Raw genomic sequence first — 27471 nt, 5'->3', positions numbered from 1 at the left:
ATGATTTTATTTGTCTACTTTACGCTAATCCAAATTTCATCAGGATAACTCTTTCCTAAATCGAGCTGACGTTTTTCTAGGACAGCTCTATCCTTGGACATTTTCTACCCATTCGTCGTTAATGGGTTAATGTACCCCAACATTTACGTTCGACATAAAGTGCGATGGCCTTAAGATTTATTTACACTAAAAACTATTTAAAGTGTATTACGGTGCTAATAATCTGTTCCGCTGATCTGATGATATGACTATGACTACTTTTGAATTTTGAAACGTCCTCTTTATAGGATTTTCTTATAAATCATCCAACCTTTAGTTTTTTATGTTTTTATGATTTGATGATTTTTTTTTTTTTTTTTTGAATTTCTAATACTGTGCAAACTTTGTGGCTTTTTCTCAAAACATGGTGTCTGTCACTTCGTCAGATCACTGGTAGTAGTCGAATCCATGTTGGTAGCCTGTGGTCGACAGTCAGCCTCAGTTGGTGCCACCTGAATGTTATGCTCATTGTACACAAATTGTTTCATTGTTACGATTTCACAATTCACACAGAATGCTATGCGGAGCCGTAAATCAGACTTACAAGCCTTGTTTCACTGCCATTCTGGCATACCGACGGAGGGACAAACAGCAGACAAACATGCATATTTGGACGGATATGGACTTCGGCATCGATTGGCTGCATTTACCACAGCTCAAGCTTAATGATTTATATCCATTCAATAATGGCAGCCACCTAACTACGGCGGCATTGGGATTTTCATATTATTATAAGATCAATATTTTGTTTGGACTTTGTTTCTCGCTTTCCAATTACATGGTTAGGCGTTCAAATTGAAGGTGTGTTTGGGTGAGCAAACACAAAAATGCCACTACAAATATTCATATCAAATTAGAGTATTTATATGAGGGATAAGTGAATTATTTTGGGTGGTCTGACCAAGCAAAAGGTGCCAATGACAATTAAATCAGTTAATTTCCAATGAAAATTGTAAATTTTGACAAAATTTCCTAAAGAAATGGAATTTTGACAAAATTTCCTATGGAAATGAAATTTTGTCAAAATTTCCTATGGAAATGAAATTTTGACAAAATTTCCTATGGAAATGAAATTTTGACAACATTTTCTATGGAAATGACATTTTGACAAAATTTCCTACAGAAATGAAATGTTGACAAATTTATGGTAATAAAAATTTGACAAAATTTCCTATAGAAATGAAATTTTGACAAAATTTCCTATAGAAATGAAATTTTGACAAAATTTCCCAAAGAAATGAAATTTTGACAAAATTTCCCATAGAAATGAAATTTTGACAAAATTTCCTATAGGAATAACATTTTGACAAAAATTTCTTATACCAATAAAAGTTTGACAAAAAAATTTACATCAGTAAAATTTAAAAAAATATTTTCATTTTTTATATCCCCCACCATAGGGTGGGGGTATACTAATTTCGTCATTCTGCTTGTAACCACTCGAAATATTCGCCTGAGACCCATAAAAATATTATATTTATATTTTTGACCGTCACGACATTTTAAGTCGAACTAGCGATGTTCGTCCGTCCGTCCGTCTGTCCGTCTGTCTGTTCGTCTGTCCGTCTGTCCGTCCATCCGTCCGTCTGTCCAACTGTCCGTCCATCTGTCCGTCCATCTGTCTGTCCGTCCGTCCGTCCGTCTGTCCGTCCGTCTGTCCGTCCGTCTGTCCGTCTGTCTGTCCGTCCGTTTGTCCGTCCGTCTGTCCGTCTGTCCGTCCGTCTGTCCGTCTGTCTGTCCGTCCGTCCGTTTGTCCGTCCGTCTGTCCGTCCGTCCGTCCGTCCCTCTGTCCAACTGTCCGTCCGTCCGTCCATCTGTCTGTCCGTCTGTCCGTCCGTCCGTCTGTCCGTCCGTCTATCTGTCTGTCTGTCCGTCTGTCCGTCCGTCTGTCCATCTGTCCGTCCGTCCGACTGTCCGTCTGTCCGTCCGTCCGTCTGTCTGTCGAAAGCACGCTAACTTTCGAAGGAGTAAAGCTAACCGCTTGAAATACAAAAATACTTTTTATTAGCGTAGGTCGGTTGGGATTGTAAATGGGCCAAATCGGTCCATCTTTTGATATAGCTGCAATATAAACCGATCTTGGGTCTTGACTTCTTGAGCCTCTAGATGGCGCAATTCTTATCCGATTTGAATGAAATTTTGCACGACCTGTTTTGTTATGACTTCCAACCACTGTGCCAAGTATGGTTCAAATCGGTTCATAACCTGATATAGCTGCCATATAAACCGATCTTGAGTCTTAACTTCTTGAGCCTCTAGAGGGCGCAATTCTTATCCGATTGGAATGAAATTTTGCACGACGTGTTTCGCTATGACTTCCAACAACTGTGCTAAGTATGGTTCAAATCGGTCAATAACCTGATATAGCTGCCATATAAACCGATCTTGAGTCTTAACTTCTTGAGCCTCTAGAGGGCGCAATTCTTATCCGATTGGAATGAAATTTTGCACGACGTGTTTCGCTATGACTTCCAACAGCTGCGCAAAGTATGGTTCAAATCGGTTCATAACCTCATATAGCTGCCATATAAACCGATCTTGGCTCTTGACTTCTTGAGCCTCTAGAGGGCGCAATTGTTTAACGATTTGACTGAAATTTTGCATGGCGTATTTTATTATGACTTTCAACAACTGTACCAAATAAGTTTCAAATCGGTTCATAACCTGGTATAGCTACTATATAAACCGATCATGGGTCTTGACTTCTTAAGTATCTAGAGGGCGCAATTCTTATACGATTGGAATGAAATGTTACACGACGTGTTTCGCTATGACTGCCAACAACTGTGCTATGTATGGTTCAAATCGGTCCATAACCTCATATAGCTGCCATATAAACCGATCTTGGGTCATGACTTCTTGAGCCTCTAGAGGGCGCAATTCTTATCCGATTTGACTGAAATTTTGCATGCCGTATTTCATTATGACTTTCAACAACTGTGCCAAATAAGTTTCTAATCGGTCCATAACCTCATATAGCTGTCATATAAACCGATCTTGGGTCTTGACATCTTAAACCTCTAGAGGGCGCAATTCTTATCCGATTTGACGGAAATTTTGCATGACATATTTTATTATGACTTCCAACAATTGTGCTAAATAAGCTTGAAATCGGTTCATAACCTGGTATAGCTGCCATATAAACCGATCTGGGATCTTGACTTCTTGAGTCTCTAGAGGTCGCAATTATAATCCGATTTGCCTGAAATTTTGTACGATGACCATCAATAGACGTGTTTATTATAGTCTGAATCGGTCTATAGCCTGATACAGCTTCCATATAAATCGATCTCTCTATTTTACTTCTTGAGCCCCCAGAGGGCGCACTTCTTATTCGAATTGTTTGACAGGTCTCCAACATATAATTCAATTGTGGTCCGAACCGGACCATATCTAGATATCGCTCTAATAGCAGAGCAAATCTTTTCTCTTATCCTTTTTTTGCTTAAGAAGAGATCCCGGGAAAAGAACTCGACAAATGCGATCCATGGCGGAGGGTATATAAGATGCGGCCCGGAGGAACTTAGAATGCTTTTACTTGTTTTTTATAAATCCGAGATTTTATTAAAATCTTATATAAAAAATTGAATTTGTATTTGTTTGCTTGTTTGTCGGCCTGTTTGTTTGTTCCATATCAACTTAAAAACGGCTGAACCGATTACCTTGAAATGTATACAGATTATGTAGCTTGGTTTGGAGGGAAACATAGGCTATATAATTTTTTGAAGTCGGAAGGGGGGCAGACCCTACCCCTTACCCCAAAAGTACTACCCAAAAATAAGAGTGGACCAATCGGCACAATATGGGATTCAAATGAAAGGTATTCAAGAGTAGAGTACAAATTTCATAATAAAAGTTGGGGCTAAGTACCTGGGGGGCCGCCCCAGGCCCAAAACGCCTTAAAATGGGTTTATTTGACGATCATGACAATATGGGACTCAAATGAAAGGTGTTCGGGAGTAGATTGCGAATATGGACAGGAAGGAGAAAAAGGCTTTATAATTTGTTGATTTCGGAAGGGGGCGGACCCTCCACCGTTACCCTAAAAACACCATCCGAAATCAAAAGTGGACCAATGAGGACAATATGGGTATCAAATGAAAAGTATGCGGGAATAGATAACGAATCTGGCATACAAATTCATGTAGCAATATAGAGGGTCACCCCGCCCCCACAAAAAAGGCCCAAAATGGGCACATTAGCCAATCATGGATATAGGGGACTCGGTTTGTTTGTTCCGTATGGACTGTAAAACGGCAGAACCGATTTTCCGTTTATGTTGGTCTGGAAGGAAACATGGGCTATATTATTCTTCGGTATCGGAAGGGGGACGGACCCTCCCCCTTATGCCAAAAACACAACCCAAAATCATAAGTGGACCGATCGGGACAATATAGGTATCAAGTTAAAGGTATTGGGTAGTAGAATACGAATATGGTATTAAATTTGAGTCTAAATACCCAAACCCAAAACTCCCCCAAACAGACATATTGGACGTTCATTTCAATATGGAGCTCAAATGAAAGGTATTCGGGAGTAGATTTTGAATCTGGCATATAAAATCAGATCGAAGTATAGGGGGTCACGTCACCCCTCAAAAACGCTATTAGACCCATAATGACTATATGATACTTGGCTGAACCGATTTTCATAAAATTTTCACAGATTGTGTAAGTTTGTCTGCTAGAAAACATAGGCCATCTAATTTTTAGATTTCGGATGAGGGCGGTCCCTCCTCCTTACTCCAAAAAAGCCCCCCCAAAACCAAAAGGAGACCGATGGACATAATATGGTTATCAAATCAAAGATATTTGAGACTAGAAAACAAATATCGTATTAAAATTTTGGTCCAAATACCCAGCGGGCCGCCCCAACCCCAAAATTCCACTAAACAGATAAATTCGGCGTTTCTATCAATATGGGACTCAAATGAAAAGTATTCGGCATTAGATTACAAATTTGGCATAAAAAATTAGGTCCAAGTAATGGAAGGTCGTCCCACCCCCAAATACCCCCAAATGGGCATATTAGCCGACCATGGCTATATAAGACTCAAAAAGGTATTTGGCAGTAGATTACAATATGGCATTAAAATTTTCGTTCAAATCTAAGTGGCGCCTTTCCTCCTAAGAATACGTCAAATAGGTTAATTGCCCCATTATGACAATATGGGACACAAATGAAAGGTATTTTAGAGTAGAAAACGAATTTGATATCCAATTTTGAGGGTTCTCCCCAAAATCACCCCCTAAACTGAACTTTATTTCCGACTATAGCAATATGGAGCTCAAATCAACGGTATTTGGGAGTAAAGAACGAATTTGATATCTATTGTCGGGGCAAATTGCCGGTGGCCGCCCTAGTCCCAAATTATCCACCAAACGGTTCATTTTTACCAACCATGGCAATATGGGGCTCAAATTAAAGGGATTTGATTTTTTTTTGGCAAATTCCTTTTAAGAAATATTTGTTCTAAATTTTTGGTTTTTTAAATTTTTTTTTTTTAAATTGGTGAATATTTTTGAATTTTTTGAAATTGTTTTTAAATTTCGTTTTTCAATATTATTGGGTAGCCCAAAAAGTAATTGCGGATTTTTTAAAAGAACGTAAATGCATTTGTAATAAAACTTAGAATGAACTTTAATCAAATATACTTTTTTTACATTTTTTTTCTAAAGCAAGCTAAAAGTAACAGCTGATAACTGACAGAAGAAAGTATGCAATTACAGAGTCACAAGCTGTGAAAAAAATTTGTCAACGCCGACTATATGAAAAATCCGCAATTACTTTTTGGGCAACCCATACATTGGTCATCTTTTGTCTTTCTTCATGGTTAAAAGGATTTTACCACAACTACATCAACAACAACAACAATACTTTGCACACTTTTACTTCAATTGTTTCGTGTACAATAAATTATCTCTCTTTCATGGAATTGTCGGCAATGACTTCGCTCCCGCCAATGAAATGCGAAGAGAATTGTTGAGATGGCACAAAATAAATTTCATTATTTGATCGGGAGCACCCCACATGGAATGACCTGAGATGATGCAGCTTGATTGCCAGTGGATGTCGCTGTCGTTGTCTTTCCATGTCCAATGGGGACGCTTTGCCCCTCCATTGTCTGTCCAAGCATTTGTAGGCATTCGTCAGTCAGTCAGTCAGTCAGATTGCCATTCAGTACGGGCTGATGATGTTGGGCATTTTTGGTCTCAAATGAATGGAGACTTCTTTAAATGGTTGCTGCCGTTGTTGTTGTTGTTGTTGCTGTTGGCTTTACATCTCGTTAGTTTCATGATGCTGTTAATTAGCTTTTTACATGTCTCGGGCGAATGTTCTTCAGCATAACCAACAACAACAACGACGACGACAGCAGCTATGGATATTTGTACCGTTTGTCGTAGAACTCCCCATGCTCATCATCATCATCATCAGCGTCTTCTTCATCATCATCGCCGCCATCATCATTGTCGTCTTCAACGTTGTTGTTGAATGAAATGTTTGCTTGCAACATAAAGTGGCATGTCTCTGGACGGCCAATTGGACATTCGTCCAATAACTGCAGTTGCTTGCATCCACCATTGCACCAGCCTCGTTTCCAGCCTCATCTCCTTTTCTTAATGTTTTGTCTCTGTGGTCGTTTGAAAACATTTGATGTGCTACGAATTTTTAAGTAGGCGCGCCCGGATCCGTTTTTTTTCAATTTTTTTTTATTGCAATATCAACAGCCATTGCATTTGGCATTGCAGAGCAGAGCATTGCCACATTGCATGTGATGATGTTACTGTTATTGCTGCTGTTGAGGATGCCAGTGATGGGGCTGCCAACGCGCCCCTCATTCACATCGTAATGTTGGTAATAAAAATTTGAATAGAAATTAATCTAAAAAGTTTAACCGTTACCAGAGTAGAGGAGTTATGGAACACAACAACCACCAACTCAATTCTACTATGGCAAGCAAGCAATGAGTGGCCATAGCTATTTTCCAATGGCAGCAAAGCAAACTGATGGTCAGAAAAAAATACAATCAACACCTTCCAAGATAAACTATGGTCCATGGTGAGGTATTGCGATGGTCAGTAAAAAATTGCTGTTTGTGGGGTATTTTGGGAAAGGGGTTGACCCCCAGAAATTGGTCCCGAAAGTGGGTATCAATTCTAGCTCTACCCCCCAATACCTTACATGTAAGCTCTACATTGACATGGTCGGTATATATGGCCGATTTAGGGGTGTTTTGGGGATTGGGGTGGTCCCCAAACACTAAGCCCGGAAAATATATCAGCAACGTGCTCTATTCTCATATATCTATTTATGATTTATTTGAACCCCATATTGCCATTGGCCTCAAAATTGGATACCAAATTCGTTTTCTAATCCCATTTAAACTCCTTATAGCAAAAGTCAGCAAATATGTCCGGTTTGGGGTATTGGCCCTAAAAACTATGAATATTTAGTTCCACTCTCTTTAAGAGCCAAATTGTCTTGATGAGCAAATACGTCCTATTTTGGGGTTGTTTTGAGGGTGGGACGTCCGCTAGACAGTTGGCCCCTAATGTTGGTATCAGATACGTGGGCTACACCCACATACCTTTAATTTGAGTCCCATATTTCCATAGTCGGCAAACATGACCGGTTTGGGAGGTGTTTTGGGGGATGGAGGGCCACTCAATGAGTTGGCCTTGAAAATATATACCGGATTTGTGTTCTACTCTAAAAACCCTCTTATTTGTGTCTCATATTGCAATAGTCAGCAAATACTTACTATTTGGGTGGTGCTGTGGGGTTGGGGTGGCCCCATAGACGTTTTCCCTAATATTGATATAAGATTCGAACTTTACTCCCAAAGACCTTTCATTTGAGCCCCAAATGACTATGGTCGTAAATTTGTCCCCTTTGGGGGATGTTTTTGGGGTGAGGCGGCCCCCATACACTTGGTCCCATATTTGGATATCATATTCCAATCCTACATTCAAATACCTTTTATTTAAGCCCCATGTTCCCGTGGTCAGTATACAAGTCCTGTGGGGGATGTTTTGGGGAAGGGGTCCTCCCCCCGCAGAAACGTGGCCCCACATTTGGATATCAGATTCGTATTCTACTCGCAAATACCTTTCATTTGAGTCCCATATCGCCATGATTGGTAAATATGTCCGATTTAGGGGTGTTTTGGGGGTTGGGTTGTGTTGTGAGGGTGGGGTGGCCCCATAAACACTTTTCCCGAATATTGATATCAGATTTGTGGTTTACTCCCAAAGACCTTTGTTTTAAGCCCCATGTGGCTATGGTCGGGGAGCTTTTTGGGGAGAGGCGCCCCCCCCCCCCCCCCCAAACACTTGATCTCATATTTGGATATCAGATTCTAATTCTAGGGTGGGGCGGCCCTGCTAGGTACCCCTTCGGAAATTTGGATACCAAATTTTTATTAGGGTACTATATGAGAGCATACAAAATTTCGCTTAAGTTCGCACCACCAATCTCCGAGATGTGGCATTTCTGAAAATTAGTCATCACTAATAGGTGTAGAAGATTTTGTAGCGTACTCTTATATTCATGCCAACCAACCAATCAACCAACTATAAACAAAGAGTGTCAAATTACACTAAGCAACAGCCGACATGAGCGAATGCTCAATCTATGGTTAAGCATAAGCAGCAATGTGAAAATGCACAACCATGGTGGCCAGCGAACTCTTTTCATTGTCACGGCCCCTAAACACTTTCGCTTACATTGCTCCAATTCTTATAAACTTTTCGGGAGAATGCAAAGGCATTGAGCTTATATAGAAGTTGACTTCATAAATGCACTAAATGCATATTTTGTACAAAGAACTTAGATTTAACAAATATTTTTTTGTCTTGAAAATAAGTGTATGGAAAAGATTGATTTTGGGGAACCATCGAGTGACGCCGGCAGAGCCGATCTTTTAGTATAAATTCGATGGCATTTCTCCAAAACGACACCTTCACGAAAGTAATGTCATCAGGCATATATCTGTCTGATCCAAAAACTCCCTTTGTAAAGACGTCTTTTTATTTCCACAATTTTATCAAAATTCAGTTATTCTAGGATATGTTGTCAACATATTATTTTTGTTAAAAATGAATTTCTATTGAAATTTTACAAAAATATCTATCTAATAGAAACAAAGGACATTTTATTTAATTTTTACAAAAAATTTGGATAATTTTTATTTTTATAAAAAAAAGTGTTTTGGCTAAAAATTAATTTTTTTGAAAAATTTGATTTCTTTGGAAATTTGTTCAAATTTTATTTCTATAAGAAGAATTTTTGAAAAAATTTTATTTTTATAATATTGTTAAAATATTATCTCTATAGAAAATTTTGTAAAAATTTTATTTTACAAAAAATTTATTAGGTTAGGTTGAAAAGAAGGTGCAGATATTAATCTGCCCCATGCCACTATAGGCATACACCTAAGCCAGTAATCAGCTACTAAAAAATAAACTCGAAAAAGACAATTTTAAGTTAGGAATTCCGTGCTATTAACACAATCCTTAATTGTTTTCCATATCACTCCCCTAAGTTGATTCATGTCTGGTATCGTATCTCCACCTAAGTATCGGAGTCTGTTAGCCACGAAAGCCGGGTAATGACATAAGAAATGCTTCAAAGTCTCATCATCTTCCCCGCATGCCCTACACATGCTGTCATTTGTCGCATCGATTTGGCCTAAGTGAGCTCGCAGTACTTTGTGTCTTGTTATGATACCGAAAACTATACTGACCTCATTCTTACATAAGATAGTCTTCCCATGATTCGGATCTCCCCATAGGATTTTCGACATTCTACCGACTGCTTCGCTACTCTGCAGCGTTACATGCGCGCTCGTAGCCCACGCCCTTAACTCGTCGACCCGAAAGACTTCGGCTTACCAAGTTTATTTACGGCAGTTCTCCGACCGTCACTGTCAAATCGACTGTTTTCCATTCCCCTTACTCCGTTTTGGCCCGGCACCCAAACGATGCGTATCGTGCCATCCTCAGAGAAGGCATTAATCTTCTTCTTTCAATCCAAGACTGTGACCTTAACGTCCTGGTTTTTATTGTCTGTCATTTTACTGTATGTAAAGATGTTCACACTCGACGTACTGGCGTTAGCACTACCTCAAGCATTCCGTGATCGCCCGGATCTCCGCCTGTAGTACCATTGTATGGTCAGGCAGTCTAAAACAGATCTCAGTCCTTGGGTTCTCAATGCAGACCCCCAGGTCCACTCTGTCCTCTAGCTTTGATTCATCCGTGTTATATGATCCTCCAGATGGCAATACTAGGTTTCCGTCTAACCAAGACTGTGCCGCTGGCACCAGTGCATCGCATTCGACCTCAAGTATCGTTTCAGGCATCCAATCGGAGAGCTCTTCCATTCCTTCAAGGTTTTCTATAGTCGTCCCGATTATACCGCGATGGTATGGTCTACTCCTATCCTATTAAAAATTATTCTTAAGATATTTTCGAAGCTAACCAAGCTCCATTATTGGGTCAAATCAGACTGATGATGGAGCTTAGTTAGGCTCGAAGTCGCGATCTCTGTAGCCTAAGGCTGAAATTTTTCATAACTGTTTCTCCTATGACTTCCATCATACGTGCCAAGTATGGTCTGAATCGGTCCATAACCCGATATAGCTCCCATATAAACTGTTCTCCCGATTTTATTTCTTTGGTCACTATGGGGCGCAATTCTTATACGATTTGGCTGAAATTTTCCACAATGAGTTCTACTATGGTCTCCAACATTCAAAGCCGAATCAGTCAATAACCTGATATAGCTCCATTATTCCATTGGGATATCCTTTATATGCCTAATAGAGATACCTTTCATGAATATGACAAATGCGATCCATGGTGGAGGGTATGTAAGATTCGGCCTGGACGAACTTTGTACGTGTTCAACTTGTTCAATATTTTTGTAGAAATATTATTTCTATTGAAATTTGTGTAAAACTTTTATTTTTATTAAAATTTTGTCTAAATTTAATTTCTATTAAAATGTTGTCTTTTTTTATTTTTTCCATCTTCTATCTATTCATCCCACTGTGCCTATGGTCAGTCATACTCCAGAGCCATGCAACATCTTGTGCTTAGTTTTCCAAACCGCAGCCAACCGTGCAACCGGCCGATTTATACATCCATAAATAATGACAAAATTGCATTTCCGTAATGCATGTTCAAATGTATGGGTGCGCAGCATCATCTTGGGATGTTGCTGCTGCTGCTGCTGCTGCTATAGCCCAGGCGAAGGATGTTCTTTTAGATGATGATGGCCATAATGATGAGGTGGACAACAAAGATGATGATGACCCAAGTTCGCCACCATTTTATTCATCTCCATATAACAATCGGGTGATGGAGGAGGGGCAATATTAGATGAATCGCATGAGGCATGTTGCATGAATGCTTCTGAAACGCCAACTGCATAGAAATTTTTGTTGCTTCCAAATACAATAATATGCTAAACTGAAATTGCCAGCCAACCATGCTGCCCCTTGGTGTATTCACAATTCTTTGGAGTTTGCAGCCAGGATTGCATGACGCAGCTGCGTAGATTTTATACGATTGACTTCCAGCTATGCATGCGATTTATCATTTAACATTTCTATGACCGAATAGGTACGTAGGTAGGTTGGTTGGCAGCCCCACACCGACGCTCACTGTGGCAGGGGCAGATGTAAATGAGCACTAAAATGTTGTTCTTGGGTTTTTCTTTGTTATTGCTCATGACTGAAACAAGACTCGACTAACGAATCCTATTCGCCGTCTAACATTTGTTTAGAAAGGATGTCTTGTTTTAAATGCAAAAACTTTTCTTTGGTTGTTTTCTTTGTGGAAAGGGGGAATTTTAGAAATTTCCCCCCAAAAAAAACAACAACAAATATTCCACATGTTAAACACTAGTGTCCCCATTCTCGGAACAACATCATAAGGATAATGTAAGAGTGAGAAATGTGAAAGTAAACAAGCAAGCGAGTGCTAAGTTCGGCCAGGCCGAATCTTATGAAAGAAGCCGTTGTACAAAATTTCAGCCAAATCCGATGAGAATTGCGCCCTCTAGAGGCTCAAGAAGTCAAGACCCAAGATTGGTATATATGGCAGCTATACCAGATTATGAACCGATTTGAACCATACTTAGCACAGTTATTGGAAGTCATAAGAAAACACCTCATGCAAAATTTCAGCCAAATCGGATGAGAATTGCGCCCTCTAGAGGCTCAAGAAGTCAAGACCCAAGATTGGTATATATGGCAGCTATACCAGACTATGAACCGATTTGAATCATACTTAGCACAGTTATTGGAAGTCATAACAAAACACCTCATGCAAAATTTCAGCCAAATCGGATGAGAATTGCGCCCTCTAGAGGCTCAAGAAGTCAAGACCCAAGATCGGTATATATGGCAGCTATATCAAACAACGATTTGAACCATACTTATCACAGTTATTGGAAGTCATAACAAAACACCTCATGCAAAATTTCAGCCAAATCGGATAAGAATTGCGCCCTCTAGAGGCTCAAGAAATCAAGACCCAAGATCGGTTTATATGGCAACTATATCAAAACATGGACCGATTTAAACCATACTTAGCGCAGTTGTTGGAAGTGATACCAAAGCACCACGTGCAAAATTTCAGTCCAATCGGATAAGAATTGCGCCCTCTAGAGGCTCAAGAAGTCAAGACCCAAGATCGGTATATATGGCAGCTATATCAAAACATGAACCGATTTGTCCCATTTACAATCCCAACTGACCTACACTAATAAAAAGTATTTGTGAAAAATTTCAAGCGGCTAGCTTTACTCCTTCGGAAGTTGCTTTCGATGCTTTCGTGCTTTCGATAGGCAGACGGACGGACGGACGGACAGACAGACCGCCGGACATGGCTAGGTCGACTTAAAATGACATGACGAACAGGAATAAATATACTTTATGGAGTCTCAGACGCATATTTCGAGGTGCTACAAACAGATTGACGAAATTAGTAAACCCCCATCCTATGGTGAAGGGTTTAATAACACTGGGGGAAAAACTAAATTTTTTTGAAAATACAAGAGAGCAACTGGATAGGTATTGAAATCAGCGATAACAGCCGATTTGAATAGTTCTGTGGCCTCAAATAAAAAATTGTCGTGTAAGCCTTTATAGTTACACGGCCTCATTCACAAAGCTTTATTAAAGCTATTTTCAAGCTTCATTAAGTTTTGTGCATAAAGTCGACACATTCTCCACTTACCTCTGTATATGACCTTCAACACCCGGCGGCAAAGCACCATCAGCCACTATATAAACCGGTTGTCCTCCTGGGCCACCCGGGCCAGCATACTGTAGACCACCTTGCACAACAACTTGACCATCCGCCACCAGGCCACTTAAATCACTGCCCGAATAGATTTCCAACCCCTTGGGATCTGTTGTCGTATAGATGACCGTCTTATTGCCATCGTTATAAATCAAATCAATGTGTTTGTCCGAAGGATACATGTCCGGATCCAATTTGGCACCCATAGGTAAGTGGGACAAGTGCTTGGTGTTACCATGTTCGGGGCCCGATGTGGTATAGATAATTTGGCCGGTATTTTGTTTTTTGGCATCATCGTAGACGTCCACCTCGGTCTTGACCACAGCTTCAGAGTCATAGTGCTGCAGCACTGAAGCATCCAGGGGGGATGTCTGGTACACAGCATGCTCGTTGGCCATTTTCTGGGCCTGATTAAACATGGCCGCAGCCACGGCATTATCATTGGGCATTAACTTCGAAGGATCACTGACAATGCGTGTGAGTATATGTTCGCCAGCCTCATTGCGCGACAAAATATGATGTTCGCCATTGATGATCTCGCGCGATATGATCTGTTGCTGTTCACCATTGGGACCCACCACTCGTATGATTTGATTTTCGTCGAATTCAATTTTGGCCAAAGGTTGATTCTCATGAGCCGCCTGCACTGCAGCCTGCTGTTGATTCAATTGTGCCACCATGCGAGCATCGATCACATGGTCATCCTGAGGACCCGCACCGCCACCGCCCATCATCACCTTGGGGCTTTCATAGATGAAGACAGCATCCTTGTCGTACAGCTTGGAGGAGTCTGTGTGCAAATCCAGAACATTGACATTCGTCATGGTGGCCAACTCGGGCTGGGGACTGTCGGGGGAATGGTGTATGGCGTCGGGCGAAATCATGGGCATGCCATTGGCGGTGGGCCCCGAATTCGATATGCTGGTGGTGGAAACAATGTTGCCCGTTGTGGTTCCCGTGGCCCCGGCTACGGACACCGAATTGGCACGGGCTGGCGACAGAGGCGCCTCATGCATGTGAGCTCCCCGATGATGCATATTGGCCTGGGCCGTCAAAGCGAGTTCGTTGGCGGTAATAACACTTGTGGTAGCAGGGGATGATGATGACATCTTATGCCAGAATGGAATTTTAAAGCAAAATACTTGGATTCTAAGAATCAAAGAACTGGGTGTCGAGTATTTGTGTATGAATGGTTTTCGTTTCAATTGACGAACCAATAAATTGCACTTGCCAGGGATCTGTGTGTGTAGCGAATTGGAACAATTGTTGCGTCTCGTTGCCTTGCAGTGGATCTAATCCAATGATGATAATATGTGATGTTCCTTAAATATTAAAGCTTAGTATACTTCTAAATGTGTAGTACAGCTAATTAAATAAAAACGAATAGTGTGTGAGTGTTGTGTAATTGTATAAAAAAGGCACTTTAATCTCAGTTATTTCCTTGTGGGTTTTTTGTTTCCTTCTAGTTCAGCATCTAGGCAATACTATTTCTTTAACGGCTACCTTTGAGTGTTTGTCCTGCAAAGATCCTTTTTTTCTAGTAGGGTAAATCGTTGTATTTTTTTGTATTTTTCAATGCAGGTTGTAATGGTAAGATTCTTCGCTGATGGTATGGCACTCTTAAATTGGTCAGCTATATCTTAACTACATTACCCTAACGAGGGTAGTTTTTGTGGCATTATTATTGTGTATGGATGCAGAAATGCGGTGCGGACGATGAGCTTAATTTGTGAGTGGTTTGAGACATCTGCAAAGAATTAAAAAAAAAAACAAATATTAGGACAATAATCAAAAGAAGAAAATAGTTTATAAATAAATCTCGAAAAATAAAACATAGCAAATCGTGAGAATACAAAAAAAAAACTAAAAATAAGTACTGTACAAAGTTATATATTATGTACTGTATAAAGTGCCCGTAATGTGGCACCCTACGCTTAGTACACCGTATAAAACTTACAACTTAAACAACATTATGGAAAGTTTTGTACAACTTTGTTCAAAGCTTTTCTAACAAAACTGTTCGCCTACGGCAAAAGCACCTTTCTTTTGTGGTAAAACCAAAAACTTTTGATTGACAAAAGTATTTCGATACAGCAATACTTTTTTATAGAAGCATACACACCAGTGATGGCCAAAACTCACACAATTGCACACATAATCCCAAGCAAGCCCATGGGCTTGCACATATGTGCGAAACAACAACAATGCACATAAGAAAATTGTTGTTATAGCCTACACCACTACTGTGGTACAGGGTATTATAACTTAGTGAATTAGTTTGTAACACCCAAAAGGAAGAGAGATATGCCCCTTTGATAAGTATACCGGTCGATCCAGAATCACTTTCTGATTCGATTTAGCTATGTCCGTCTGTCTGCCCATAGTAATTTGAGTACAAACTGCAGGTCGCAATTTTCACTCGATCGTCTTCAAATTAGATACAGGCATGCTTTTCGGCCTAGAGAATTGGCCTGAAATTGGAAAAAATCGGATCAGATTTGGATATAGCTCCCATATATATGTTCGTCCGATTTGCAGAAATAATGCAATAAAATGGTCATTTGTTTACCGATTCTCTCAAAATTTAGCAGGAAGGATTTTTTTATGACTCTCGATATTACTGGTGGATTTCATGGAAATCGGATCAGATTTAGGCATAGCTCTCATATATATATCGCACGATTTTCACACCCAGAGCCACTGCAAGCACATTTATTGACCAATCTTGCCAAAATATTGTACAACACCTTCCTCGACGACTACCGCAATAAACGTAAAGTGTGGTCAAAATCGGTTCCGATTTATATATAGCTCACATATATATGTTCGTCCGATTTTCAGTAATAATGCATTAAAATGGTCATTTGTTAACCGACTCTCTCGAAATTTGCCAGGAGGAATTTTCTCTTGACTCTCATTATTACTGGTGAATTTCATGGAAATCGATTCAGATTTAGATATAGCTCTCATATATATATATATATCGCCCGATTTTAACTTCTAGAGTCACAGCTTTCGCATTTATTGATCCATCTTGCCAAAATTTTGCAAAACGCTTTCTTCGACGACTAACACAGTATCTAAGGTGTTTGCTCAAAATCGGTCGGTATGACTCTCAATATAACTGGTGAATTTTATAGAAATCGGTCCAGATTTAGATATAGCTGTCATATATATATATGGCCAGATTTTCACCCCAAGAGCATCTGCAAGCGCATTGTTTGACCAATCTTGCCAAAATTTTGCATAACGCTTTCCTCGACGACGACTACTACATTATCTGAGAAGTTTTTCTCGAAATCGGTTCAGAAGTAGATATAGCTCCCATATATATGTTCGCCAGATTTTGGGTAATTTGCCATAATGTTGCCATTTGTCAACCGTAGTTTTTACAGTTTGAACATATTTGCTCGCCGAGGTCCATCAAAATTGGAATTGGATATAGGTCCCACATTGTATTTATAGGGAAGGTTTAGGGTATTATACAGTCGGCACCGCCTGACTTTTGCCCTTCCTTACTGGTTTTATCTAAATTGGATAAGAATTGTGTACTCTAAATGCTCAAAGAGTCGGGAGATCGGTTTATAAAAACTTTTCTGGGGGGTTCTTAGCCCACCCCGCAGAGGCCTTTCTACGCTTATACCCCCATCCTGTGGTGGAGGGTATACAAACTTTTTGTATGTGACAAATACTTTCAAGATATTATTGCAACTTTTTTCACAAAAGAAGTTTACATGTCGAATTATTTTTCCAATATTTTAGAAAATCATTTTGAAGTTAAAGTAAAACAGTATCTCCAGTGGAAAAACGTCGATATTCCCTTGTGGAAAAATATCAGTTTGTTCAAAAAGTACTGTATATTAAAAATACAATCCTAAAATGCACTGTACCAAATGTTTGGCCCAAAATCTCTCAAGCTATTACACTGTATAAATGAGTCTGTATTTATTAAACGGAATTTTACGTTGTAAAAATCCGATCAAAAATTCACTGTATAAATTTTTGTCTCAATCGAATACACAGTGTAGACGGTATGGAAATTGTTGTATACAATTAAGTGCATTATACATTCAAACGCTTTGAAGCCAAGGATTCTTTCTAATGTAATTAAACATCAATGGAAAAAAAAACATTACATGCACAACAATTTTTACTAAGCCATAAGTATATCTGGTGTCTGGGGTTTGAAACAATGGGAAACCACTTCAAAATCATGAAATTCTGTGTGTGGGATCTCAAACACTTTATAAAACAAAAGGGACTTACTCCAAAATCATGAAATTGTGACATATTTAACAATAGGCCCCCATATCTAAGAAAATCGAAATCAATTTTAGTCTCGGGATGGGCGAGAAATTAAAAACAACAAAAAATTTTTGGTTTTGAAGCGTTCTATACAATTTGTTCTGTATAAAATATACTGTAAAGTATATATTGTATTGTACTGTATAAAATATTCTGCAAAAATACTCAGTATTCTGCATAAAATATTATGCGTTACTAATATGCTTTAAATATAATTAAAAAATTTAACTTTAACAACTTTAAGAAGTTGAGAATATATTATGGACTGTACAAAAAAATTTTACAATAATGTGTAGAACTTCCACAGTATAATGTAGTGAAAAGAAGATTATAGCTTCTACACATTGGTCATGGCTAAAGCATTCTAAACACATGGCTAAACCATTCTAAAAAAAAAAAAACAAACATACATATTGTGCAAATTTAAGTTCATAGGTCACCAAACATATTTCATTTTTTTCCATATTCAAATAATGATAACACACATTAATCTCTTAGCTTAGTCGTCAAAAATTTATTCCAATTTTTTTAAAACAATTTTACAACCAATAACTAAAAAAAAAAGGTTAAAGGTTTTTTTAAAACAACATGCCAAATTCAAAGATTTTGTCGCAATTCTCCTCTATATTACCTCCTCCCCTTGCCATCATTCTCAATGGCTAATAACTCTAAACGTCCGTTTTCGACTAGCCAAAGACTTCTCTAATAAATCTTGAACACCAGATAAAGGATCAACATATCTGTGGACATTAACAAACAATGCAACAATTTGACCCTTTACAAATTTGCAAAAGTCTGCGCGTCATGAATTGTCCAAAAACATGGCCCAACTTATAGGTGTTGTTTGGCCAAATCGACCCTAATCGACCACAGAGGTTAGCGAGAGGGGAAAAATGTTGCATATGAGCTATTGTCAATATATCAAATCACAAATACAAGCTTAGAGTTTGCTATCGCTTAGGCAAGGAGTTACATACTACGTGGCAATGTTTTGGAACAACGACCTTAGACATGATTACAACAAAGTTTTGAGTGGGCAATTTCCCAACACAGCTGGAGACATTGTAGAGCCAACGAACGATGTTTCGTACCGTCACCATACCCCGTTGTTCGTTGGTCCATTACAGACTGTAAAGATATTGTTGGGGAGCAGTGTTGGATGGAAAACAAGGTGCACAGTGGTGAACATGAAAGAAAAATCTAAAATATAAAAATAAATAAAAATAAAAAAAAAAACACAAAAATAAATTCAAATAAAATAAAAAATGAGTAAGAGCGTGCTAAGTACGGCCGAGCCGAATCTTATATACCCTCCACCGTGGATCGCATTTGTCAAGTTCTTTGGCCGATATCTCTTTATAGACAAACAATGGATAATGGATAAGAATTGCTATGCTTTTTCAGCTATAGCAAGTTATGAACCGATTGGGGCCATACTTAGTTTGGTTGTTGGAGACCAAAGATGAATTCACTGTGCAATATATCAGCCAAATCGGATAAAAATTGCTCCCTCTAGAGGTTCAAAAAGTTTAATCGGGAAATGGGTTTGCATTGGAGCTATATAAGGTTGTGAACCGATCTTGATTTCAACCAAACCGGATAATAAGTGCGCCCTCTAGAGGCTCAAGAAGTCAAAATGCGAAATCGAATTATATGGGAGCTATATCAGGCTATGAACTGATTTAAGCCATACTTGGCAGAGTTGTTAAACTAAAATACTTGGTGCAAAATTTCAGCCAAATCGTATAAAAATTTCACCCTATGAGGCTCAAGAAGTCAAGATCCGATATCGATTTATAAGGGAGCGATTTCAGGTTATGAATCGATTTGGGGTATACATATAAACTTGGTGCAAAATATCAGCCAAATCGGATGAGAATTGCGCCCTCTACAGGCTTAAGAAATCAAGATCCGAGATCGGTTTGTACGGGAGCTGTACTAGGTTTTTAACCGATTTAAACTATACTTGGTGGAGTTGTTAGAAGTTAGAACAAAACGCTTCATGCAAAATTTCAGCTTAATCGGATAATGAAAAATGAAAATTCAGCAGAGCCCGGCCGGGATTCGATCCTGGGCACACGGAGCAACAGCGAGAGCAGTTGCCGTTGTCTAGCGTTCGAAGCCGTCAATACAACTTCCAACAGATGAACAAAATCATGTGTATTACGGAAGAAGTGTAATTTTTCACAGAAAGAATGTTTGTCATTACACAAAAATACATGCATTGGAAAAGGTACAGCTAATAGACAGGGTTGTCGAGCGTGGTCAATGTGGTAATTGTATCATAGATGCGTTTTCGATATTAATACGATTCAAATACAACATACCAATGCAGGGCCCTTGAAGCCATCACACCTAATATGGTTGAAAAGTCTTTTAACCAAAGACGAAACGCGTCCATAGTGGCTAGGGTGTTGATATCTTTGGCTTTCCTTTTCCATTTGCATCTCCGATCATTAAGCTCATCTCGAAAGAGAAACAGACGGACGGACAGGCTGACGGACAGACGATACGGCTTAATTGACTAAGAATGTCAAGCCGATCAAGTATATATACTTTTTTGGGTCTGAGTTCAATATTTCAATGTATTACAAACGGAATGACGAAAAAAGTATACCCCAATCCTATGGTGAATGGTATAAAAATAATAAAATAAAATATCCCTACCTTCGCATTGTTTTTCTCTTATTAACAATGACTTAGTCAAAAATTTTTTCTCAGTACTGCCCCATTCAAGTTTAGATCTGTCTCAAAGAAGAATGCCTTCTAGACCCAAATTCGAATATCTCCACCTATCCCAATATTTCACAAAGCAGAAGTTTTAACAAATGCCGCCAGCTATGATGAGTTACAGATGATCAAAAAAGGTTTTTTGAATGCTTCAGAACAAACGCGTTTGTTGTATTCCAACCACTGTTCAGCGGTTTGTTTTGTTTGAATGAATGGTGCGCTGACAAACTATCAGGCTAGGCTGTCTTGGTTTCGTGGTGGCGCGCTTGTTGGCGAGGCTAACTAAACTACTGCCAAGCCAACGCAAAACTCACAAATTCCGTTTATTTGACAACTGAGATGAATGGAAAATTGCTCAGTTCATTTTGGTGCCTCGTCCATATTGTTTTCTAGCCAAAAGGCTCAACAAAATGGCACAATGGCCAAATAGGCAGCCAACGATAGGCGACGTTGACGACGACCGACCTTCCAACATCACATCCATGGGCATCCCAAATGGGATGCATACAATGTGCAACTGCAACATCATACGCAGATTTATGCATAACCCATAAGGCAACCACCGCCAAGCACCAAAGTAAATTGCATTTCATACCAAAATAAAAATTCATGCAGGAAGCCGGCCAACCACGAAGGCAGCAGACAGTTAGGCTCGAATTCAAGGCATGCACAATTTTTCAGATTTGACCGTGTACGAATAACAAAAGAGTGTAACAACCATCAAAAAGGCCACACAACGACAAACGAGATGCAAAGAACGGAATACATTTTTTTTTTTTTTTTGCAAAAGACCCGCTCTTGGACACTTCCTTCCAAGTCGGTCTTGGGTCCATAGTGTTCAGAATATGATGCTTTTGGTCATGATCACCAATCTTGGACACCTAACTCTAATAATTGTAATCAATGTTCTGTTTCGGTACGGCGTTTCAAAAAGTTCAGGTGAATGTAGCCTTGCCAGAGAAGTGAAGCGGCCAGTAGTAGTCAATGCAGCTTTATGATGCTATCACCTAACAGCCATTGCACAGTAGTTCATAAGCTATTAACAAACTATCAATTACGATGAATCTCCAAGATGCGTTTAGTTGGCAGAAAATATTTAAATGCTATTAGAGAGGGCGTAAAATCCTATAATGATATCATTTAAGAAGTATCTCTTGGGAACAGGCATGCACTTTGCAAAATCAAAGGTAATTTGGTCTGTTGAGCTTTAAGGGCGATTAACTGTGTCCCATTTTTGACAATTTCTAGTTAAACAACTTTAAGTCATGTAGTGTATTCATTGGCCAAGGTAGAGGCAATTTTTTCATAGACATACTTCTAGGCCAATTAGTTGAGTTTTTAATAAAATAAAAATTTTATAAAAAAAGTAAAATAAAGTCAAATCATATAAAAAAAAAAAATAAAACCAGTAAAGAAAGGCAAAAATTGGGCGGAGCCGACTATATAATACCCTACACCTACCCTACAATTATAAATTCGGGCAATATAAGGGCAAATCCGGCGGTATATATGTATGGGTGCTACATCCAAATTTGAACCGATTTTGATGAAATCTGGCAAACAGTAACAAAGCTGTCCGTGCCAAATTTTGTGTAGTTTCTGCGGTCATATAAGTGCAAATCGGGCGATACATATATATGGGAGCTATATATAAATCTGCACCGATTTTGATGAAGTCTTGGAGATATGTTAAGATTAGTAACAGAATAATTCGTGCCAAATTTTGTGCAGATCGGTTGAAAATTGTTCTTACTACGGCTATTTAAGTGCAAATCGGGCGATACATATATATGGGAGCTATATCTAAATCAGAACCGACTTTGATGAAATTTTGCACATATGTTAAGATCAGCAACAAAACAATCCAAGCTACATTTTGTGCAGATCGGTTTGAAATTGTTGCTACAACGGCCATTTAAGTGTAAATCGGGCGATACATATATATGGGAGCTATATCTAAATCTGAACCGATTTTGATGAAGTCTTGCACATATGTTAAAATCAGTAACAAAACAATCTGAGCCAAATTTTGTGCAGATCGGTTGAAAATTGTTGCTACTACAGCCATTTAAGTGCAAATCGGGCGATACATATATATGGAAGCTATATCTAAATCTGAACCGATTTTGATGAAGTCTTGCACATATATTAAGATCAGTAACAAAACAATCCAAGCCAAATTTTGTGCAGATCGGTTGAAAATTTCAGCTGCTACGGTCATTTAAGTGTAAATCGGCCGATATATATATATATGGGAGCTATATCTTAGTCTGAACCGATTTTGATGAAATCTTGCACATATGTTAAGATCAGTAACAAAACAATCCGTGCCAAATTTTGTGCAGATCGGTTGAAAATTGTTGCTACTACAGCCATTTAAGTGCAAAACGGGCGATACATATATATGGGAGCTATATCTTAATCTGAACCGACTTAGATGAAATCTTGCACATATATTAGGATCAGTAACAAAACAATCCGTGCAAAATTTTGTGCAGATCGGTTGGAAATTGTCCTTACTACGGCCATTTAAGTGCAAATCGGGCGATACATATATATGGGAGCTATATCTAAATCTGAACCGATTTTTACCACAATCAACAGCGTCCGTCCTTGAACTAAAAAAGTGATATGTGCAAAATTTCGTGATGATTGGACAACAAATACGACCTGCACTTTGATTACAAAAATACATGAACTCACAGATGGACAGATGGGCATGGCTAAATCGTATCAGAAAGTGATTCTGAGTCGATCGATATACTTATCAATGGGTCTAGCTCTTCTCCTTCTTAGCGTTGCAAACAAATGCACAAACTTATAATACCCTGTACCAAAGTGGTGGTGTAGGGTATAAAAAAAAAAAAAACAGGTAAAAAGGCATTAAGTTGGGCCGGGCCGAACTTTGGATACCCACCACCTCGGGTGTATATGTAAACCCCATTTCGCCATAATCTGGTGAAAATTGCATAGCTTATTCACACAAATTCGGCACGGACATTGAGTGCTCTTATAAATATAAGTCACTGTTGAATATTTGTATTTCAAATTTTAGAGAAATCGGATAAAAAATAAAGCTTTTATGGTCTTCAGACCCTTTATCGGCAGATCGCTCTGTATGGAAGCTATATGTAAATATTGTCCGATACAAACCATATTTGGGACGGACGTCGGGAGACCTTAAACTACCCACTGTTTCAAATTTTAACGAAATCGGGTAATAAATAGAGCTTTTATTGGCTTCAGACCCCTTATCGGCAGATCGGTCAATATCGCAGCTATATCTGCATATAGTCCGATCTGAACCATATTTGGGTCGGATGTTGGGAGGCTTAAAACTGAGCATTATTCCAAATTTCAGCGAAATCGGATAAAAAATAAAGCTTTTATGGGCTTCAGACCCTTTATCGGCAGATCGGTCTATATGGTAGCTATACCTATATATAGTCCGATCTGGTACCATATTGGGGTCGGATGTTGAGAGACTTAAACCTACGCACTTTTCGAAATTTCAGCGAAATCAGATAAAAAATAACTCTTTTATGGCCTTCAGACCCCTTATCGGGCGATCGGTCTATATGACAGCTATATCTAAATATAGTCCGATCTGAACCATTTTTGTCTCAGATGTCGGGAGGCTTAAAAAACCCATTGTTTAAAATTTCAGCGAAATCGAGTAAAAAGTAAAGCTTTTATGGGCTTCAGACCCTATATGGGGAGATCGGTATATAGGGCAGCTATATGTAAATATAGTCCGATTTGAACCATATTTAGGTCAAATGTCGGGAGGCTTCAAATAACTCACTTTTGCCAATTTCAGCGAAATCGGGTAATAAATAAAGACCCTTCAGACCCTTTATCGGCAGATCGGTCTATATGCTAGCTATATCTAAATATAGTCCGATCTGAACTATATTTGGGCCCGTTGTTGAAGGCGTAAAACTACTCACTGTTTCAAATTTCGGCAAAATCGGATAAAAAAATAAAGTTTTTATGGGTGTAGGTGTAGTAAAACCATTCAATATTCGTTCAATACCAAACGAGGTTTCAGACAAGGAGACATTCTGTTGTGTGGTCCATTTAATATCCTGCTGTAGAAGATTATACGAGAATCAGGTGTGAATAGACATAGCACACTTCTCACAAGAGAACATATCGAAAGAGAGGCTCAACGAAATTGGTTTTGGCCGTAAATGGAAATAAGACAAATGGAGAACAGAATCAAATTTCTCACATATCAATGAGTGCTGTCCGATTCAAGTTTAAGCTTAATGATAAGAGGCCTCCTTTTTATAGCCGAGTCCGAACGGCGACCCGCAGCGCGACACCTCTTTGGAGAGAAGTTTTACATGGCATAGTACCTCAAAAATGTCGCCAGCATTAGGAGGGGATAACCACCGCGAAAATTATTACTGATGCACTTGCCAGGATTCGAACCCTGGCGGACATGCTAACAGCTGCGCTACGGTGGCCTCCAAAGACATAGTGGACGAAATCAACTCCCACAAAGCCCCATAAACCCGAGCAGATGAAGTAAATGGAGAAAGCAGGGATCATCGACTTTGAGATAGTCAGCAATATTATCTACCTCGGCACCGATGACACCATTTGTGAAATAAAACATCTAAATGAGGAGCAAAGTCACAAAAAATTAACTATACAAGACATTGATACTACCCGTGCTGCTGTATGGCTCCGCAGCATGCTTATTTGCGAAAGCAGATGAGACGGTACTTGGAGTGTTTGAGAGAAAACTCCTCCGTAAAATATATGGACCAGTCTGGAGAATATAGGCGTCGTATGAACCTCGAACTGTATGACGACGAAGCTACAGCAAAGAAATCTTATGAAGGCGATCGCAATAGAATATCCAAAAGGAGAAGACCAAAACTCCGATGGAGTGCCCAAGTGGAGAGCGACATCTCGAAACTGGGTGTCAAAGATTGCAGAAGAAGTACAACAGATTGAGGCGTTGCAGAAGAAGCACAACCGATCGAGATACGTTCGGCTAGAGGAATAAATTTTCTGTAATGGCCAATTAAAATAAACTTCGCTGTAGTAAAGTGAAGGATACAATGGCTTACCAGCAGAATTCGAATCCGTTCCCTAGTGCACCTTCTAATTTATAAATCACTGCACTCATTTCACACTTTGGAACTACTGTCGCATAGAAACTCTCCATACTCTTGCATGGCATATTTCCGTTTCTTTCACTTTAGTCATACATCGCATATGTCCACCTTATGAAGCGGCGATTGTAGACCAAACGGTTGGATATCACGAAAATATGAAAATAATTTATTTTGCGATGCTAAGTGGTGCATATTTAATAATGATTATTAGCCGCCACTGCTGGCAGACTACGAAGTCAAAACAAAAACTTGAACAGGCGGTGGCTAGTATGTGGGCTTCATCAGCACCGTCACCATCACCATCCTCTTTCTCAAATCGGTGAGTTAGCTTAGGGGCGTATTTATAAGAAGTCTTGTCACAACAACAACAACAACCACAGGCAAATATCAGAGAGTCAAAGCCTGAGATAGCAATGTCTTGATCTTTTATCCTGGCTGCAACAATGCTAGTGAATGCCGTGAATGTTGTGGTGTTAAAAATTTTTACTTCATGTTGGATGATGTTTTAACCGCATGATCCGTTACAATGATTGTTTTTTCGGACCCTTTTGTATGTCGAGTATGGGGACGGCGGAATGATGGGAAGCTACATTAACGATTTTCCGTTTTCCCATAAAGGAAGGTGTAATTCAATGGCCATTGTGTGGTAGTGATAACGGCGCCATTAGCTTAAAATCCATAAAACAAAAAATCTCTCTCTTAAAAAAAACGACAATAAACAACGAAATTGCGGTGGCAAGCTGCCTGCCTGGTCATACGAGCATAAGCTTGCAATTTGTGTTGCAAAAACATTGAATGCACTAGCTTGGAAGCCCAAAAAGCAGCGGCCTCCACATTCCAGCCGCATAACACGCCCACATGATTTAAACTGGTGCATGACAAGCTCTAGACACTACCACTGCTACGCAAGCAACACCACTACCATTGTGGCAGCTCCAACTTGAGGCCAAATGTTCTTTGACTTGCTTATGTTTAGAATATTCTGCACAAAGAGAAATACAATGCAAACACCTACATACAGTGGGTGCAACGGATCGCTTCGACCAAAGTTTTAGGGATAACATTGAGTCTTCTTAAGGATCGGGTAAATACTTTTATGTGGAACTGTATTTGTTTCTGGATCTGGACCAAATTTGGTGTAGGTAGTAAAGTTTCCACGAATCAATTTCTATGAGAGTTATGTTCACATCTGGAGTTGTATAGCCCATTTGCAAGGTCCAACGAACTACATCATAAACTAGCCGAACCGGGCCCGCTCCCCTGCGCCCTGTTTAACTCTCAAATATTTTTTTAGGGTGGTGACACTTAGACCTGAATGCGGATATCGATTTCGTGCTATTGTGCCTATGACGCTGAACGCGTTCGAATCCTAGCGCGAACATCGAACCTCTTAATGTTGGAGACATTTCCGAGGTACAATCCCATGTAAAACTTCTCTCCAAAGATGTGTCATACTGCGGGTCGCCGTTCGGACTCGGCTATAAAAAAAGGTCCCTTATCATTGAGTTTAGACTTGAATCGAAAAGCATTCATTGATGTGTCAGAATTCGCCCCTTCTCGGTTCCTGGTGGTAATGTTTTTTCCTTAGGGTAATGTTTTCATTAGGGGAGGGATGGCACCTCAGACATTTCGACTCAAATATGGATATCAAATTCGTGTTGCACTTCCAAATCCCTTTAATTTGAGCCCTATATTACCATGGCTGGTAAAGGGTGTTTTTGGGCTGGGGCAGCTACCGGCACTTTTTACTGAAAATAGATATTAAATTCGTTCTTTATTCCCAACGGAAATGAAGTTCAGTAAAGAGGGTGCATTGGGGCGCACCCCAAAACACTTGGCTCCAAAATGGGATATCAAATTCGTTTTCTACTCTCAAATACCTTTCATTTGAGTCCCATTTTATCATAATGGGTCAAATAACCCATTTGACGTATGTTTAGGGGGAAAAACGG

At 39.3% G+C, this 27471-nt stretch overlaps 1 protein-coding gene across 5 annotated transcripts in view; it reads right to left on the bottom strand.

Moving 5' to 3' along the window:
* Positions 1–27471, bottom strand: part of LOC106094415 (protein grainyhead) — a 467628-nt gene that overhangs the window by 303448 nt on the left and 136709 nt on the right. For all 5 annotated transcript variants that reach the window (XM_059370613.1, XM_059370612.1, XM_013261660.2 and 2 more), the window contains exon 2: positions 13287–15099. In XM_059370613.1, the coding sequence (XP_059226596.1) occupies positions 13287–14461 (1175 nt within the window). In that variant the 5' untranslated portion in view covers positions 14462–15099. The remainder of the gene's footprint in view (positions 1–13286; positions 15100–27471) is intronic.

Source organism: Stomoxys calcitrans, chromosome 5 (genome assembly GCF_963082655.1).
Source record: "Stomoxys calcitrans chromosome 5, idStoCalc2.1, whole genome shotgun sequence".
NCBI classification, from domain to species: domain Eukaryota; kingdom Metazoa; phylum Arthropoda; class Insecta; order Diptera; family Muscidae; genus Stomoxys; species Stomoxys calcitrans.
This window is presented reverse-complemented; position numbering and strand designations above follow the sequence as displayed.